The sequence below is a fragment of the Nannospalax galili genome, unplaced genomic scaffold, assembly GCF_000622305.1.
Source record: "Nannospalax galili isolate Female #2095 unplaced genomic scaffold, S.galili_v1.0 scaffold1770, whole genome shotgun sequence".
Classification (NCBI taxonomy): Eukaryota; Metazoa; Chordata; class Mammalia; order Rodentia; family Spalacidae; genus Nannospalax; species Nannospalax galili.
In genome coordinates this window covers 11592-15067 of record NW_008327478.1, presented here as the reverse complement: position 1 = coordinate 15067, position 3476 = coordinate 11592, and the positions used below count along the sequence as shown (strand labels likewise).

Genomic DNA, 3476 nt, shown 5'->3' with positions numbered 1-3476 from the left:
TTTTGCCATGTCAAGTAAAACTGAAAACATCTGAACACTTTTGATAGTGGAAACTAGGTACTTATGTGCTTTACTGACACGCTGCATTCTTTAATAGTAAATGAGATGTTTCCTCAGAAGGGAGACATTTGGCAATGGTGGCCTATTTTTCTTTAGCTCTAGTTTTCTCTACAATAAGGATTCTGTGGTATTCATAAGATTGGATAGCAAAGTAAAGGATCGCTAACATTCTTTATGCTTCTCATTTCTACCCCTTATGAATTCTTTATTGACTGAGAAATTTTTGTTCCATATTCTGCCACTTTGAATTTTTTTTTAGTATACTGTGAAGTACTGTAATACATAAATATGTTTCAACATTCTACTTACTTTGAAACATATCCCTTTAGTATGGATTCTGTTTCATTTACTAAGTGTTGAGTCCAGAGGACAGGATTTCCACATTCTGTGCAATTGTAAACTGTATAAATTTTTGGTTTATAAAATTTATAAACCTCAAGGCCAGCCTGGTCTACATACTGAGTTCCAGGACAGCTGGGGCTACAGGGAGACCCTGTGTCAAAAAGACCAAAAGAAAAAACAAATTTATAAACCAAATTTATACGATGCAGTATAAATTTTTGGTAACTTTACCATTTGATATATGGTTAAAGGAATTTCCAAATCACTTATATTGGAAGTGTCTCCCTTTATTATGCATTCTATGATGTTCTATAAGAGTTGAAATCTCTAAGAGCTGATGCATGAGGAAAGGACTCACTCCTTTTCATTGGTAGGGTTTCTCTCCAGTATGAATTCTCTGATGAAACCTTAAATGAGACAGAGAAGTAAAGGCCTTGTCACATGTTTCACACTTGTAGGGTTTTTCTCCAGTATGAATTCTGTAATGAGTCTTAAGTGATGAGCGTGCAGTAAAGGATCTGCCACATTCTTCACATCTGTAGGGTTTCTCTCCATTATGAATACTTTCATGACCTCTAAGATGTGAGGGCTGGTTAAAGGACTTGTCGCAGTCTACATATTTGTAAAGTTTTTTTCCAGTATGAAGTCTGTAATGATTCTTTAGTGTTAAGCGTGCAGTAAAGGACCTTTCACATTCTTCACATTTGTAGGGTTTCTCTTTAGTATGAATTTTGTTATGACGTCTAAGATTTGAGGAATGGATAAAGCACTTATCACATTCTTTACATTTGTAGGGTTTCTCTCCAGAATGGACTGCTTGATGTATTCTAACAGTTGACATTCGAGTAAAGCACTTGTCACATTTTTCACATTTGTAGGGTTTCTCTCCAGAATGCACTGACTGATGTATTCTAAGACTAAACATTCGAGTAAAGCACTTGTCACATTCTTCACATTTTTCTCTCCACCCAGTATGAATATTTCTATGACGTCTAAGACTTGGCCTTTCAGTAAAGCACTTGTCACATTCTTCACATTTGTAGGGTTTCTCTCTAGTATGAATATTTTTATGACTTCTAAGATATGAGTCCCTGGTAAAGCACTTGTCACATTCTTCACACCTGTAGGGTTTCTCTCCAGTATGAATACTTTTATGATTTTGAAGATGAATGGCCTGGGTAAAGGACTTACCACATTCTTCACATTTGTAGGGTTTCTCCCCAGTATGAATACTTTTATGATTTCGAAGAAGTCTGGCCTGGGCAAAGGACTTGTCACATTCTTCACATCTATAGGGTTTTTCTCCAGTATGAATTCTGTAATGACTGTTAAGTGTTGAGTGCAAAGTAAAGGACCTGCCACATTCTTCACATTTGTAGGGTTTCTCTCCAGTATGAATGCTTTTATGATTTCTAAGATATGAGGCCCTGGTAAAGCACTTGTCACATTCTTCACATCTGTAGGGTTCTTCTCCAGTATGAATTCTGTAATGAATTTTAAGTAATAAGCGTGCAGAAAAGGACATGTCACATTCTCCACATTTGTAGGGTTTCTCTCCAGTATGAATTCGCTGATGTGATCTAAGATGTGACTTTTGAGTAAAGGACCTGTCACATCCTTCACATTTGTAAGGTTTCTCTCCAGTATGAATTCTTTCATGACGCCTAAGATTTGAGGACCTGGGAAAGCACTTGTCACATTCTTTACATTTGTAGGGTGTTTCTCCAGCATGCATTGCCTGATGTATTCTAAGATTTGACATTTGAGTAAAGCACCTGTCACATTCTTCACATTTGTAGGGTTTCTCTCCAGCATGCACTGCCTGATGCATTCTAAGATTTGACATCAGAGTAAAGCACTTGTCACATTCTTCACATCTGTAGGGTTTTTCTCCAGTATGAGTTCTGTAATGACTCTTAAGTTTTGAGCATGCAGTAAAGGACCTGCCACATTCTTCACACCTGTAGGGCTTTTCTCCAGTATGAATTCTGTAATGACTCTTAAGTTTTGAGCATGTAGTAAAGGACATGTCACATTCTTTACATTTGTAGGGTTTCCCCCCAGTATGAATATTTCTATGACCTCTAAGACTTGCGGGGTTGGTAAAGGACTTGTCACATTCTTCACATTTGTTGTGTTTTCTGGTGTGCTCTAAATTCTGACATGTATCTAAAGAACTTGCCACATTCTTCACATCTGTAGGGTTTTTCTCCAGTATGTATTCTATAATGAATCTTAAGTGTGCAGCGCAAAGTAAAGGACATATCACATTCTTCACATTTGTAGGGTTTCTCCCCAGTATGAATATTTCTATGACTTCTAAGACTTGTGGGGTTGGTAAAGGACTTGTCATATTCTTCACATTTGTAAGGACTCTCTCCTGTATATATTCATTGATGTGCTCTAAGATATGACATATGTCTAAAGGACTTGCCATATTCTTTACACCTGTAGGGGTTCTCTTCACTATGTGCTCGCTGATGTGCTCTAAGACTTGATATTCGACTAAAGGACTTGACACATTCTTCACATCTATAGAGTTTCTCTCCAGTATGAATTCGCTGATGGTCTCTAAGATTTGACATTTGACTAAAGGACTTGACACATTCTCCACATCTGTAGGGTTTCTCTCCAGTATGAATATATTTATGCTTTCTAAGATTTGATACATGGGTTTTGGACTTGTCACATTCTTCACATTTGCAGAATGTCTCTATGTTATCCACCTTCTCATGTCTTCTAAGAGTTGAGTTCTGGTTGGCTACAGCCTCCCTTCTCTTCACATTCCAGGGCTCTTTGCTTTGTTCCAGACAGGAGACCAGAACAGGCGTACACACAGCAAGACCTGTGTATGAGAAAGAGGCGCATACTTGATGTATTATAAAGTACAAGATTTCTGACACAGCACTGTGCTCCACTGGAAGTATAGAGAAAAAGAGATGGCTGTCCAAATAATTTCTCAATTTTTATTTTAGGACAGACTCATTAGAATACAGAGGAATTTTTTCAGTTTTCATATGCTGAGTTCTATCACTGATTCAAAATGCAGCGATGGAAATGTAACCTTAAGATTC

At 37.4% G+C, this 3476-nt stretch overlaps 1 protein-coding gene across 1 annotated transcript; it reads right to left on the bottom strand.

Moving 5' to 3' along the window:
- Window positions 1–739: 739 nt before the first annotated feature.
- LOC103732735 (zinc finger protein 160-like) lies at window positions 740–2516 on the bottom strand. Its single transcript, XM_029562324.1, has one exon. It carries the CDS (start codon window positions 2429–2431, stop codon window positions 767–769), a length of 1665 nt encoding a protein of 554 aa, XP_029418184.1. The 5' UTR covers window positions 2432–2516; the 3' UTR covers window positions 740–766.
- Window positions 2517–3476: the final 960 nt, after the last annotated feature.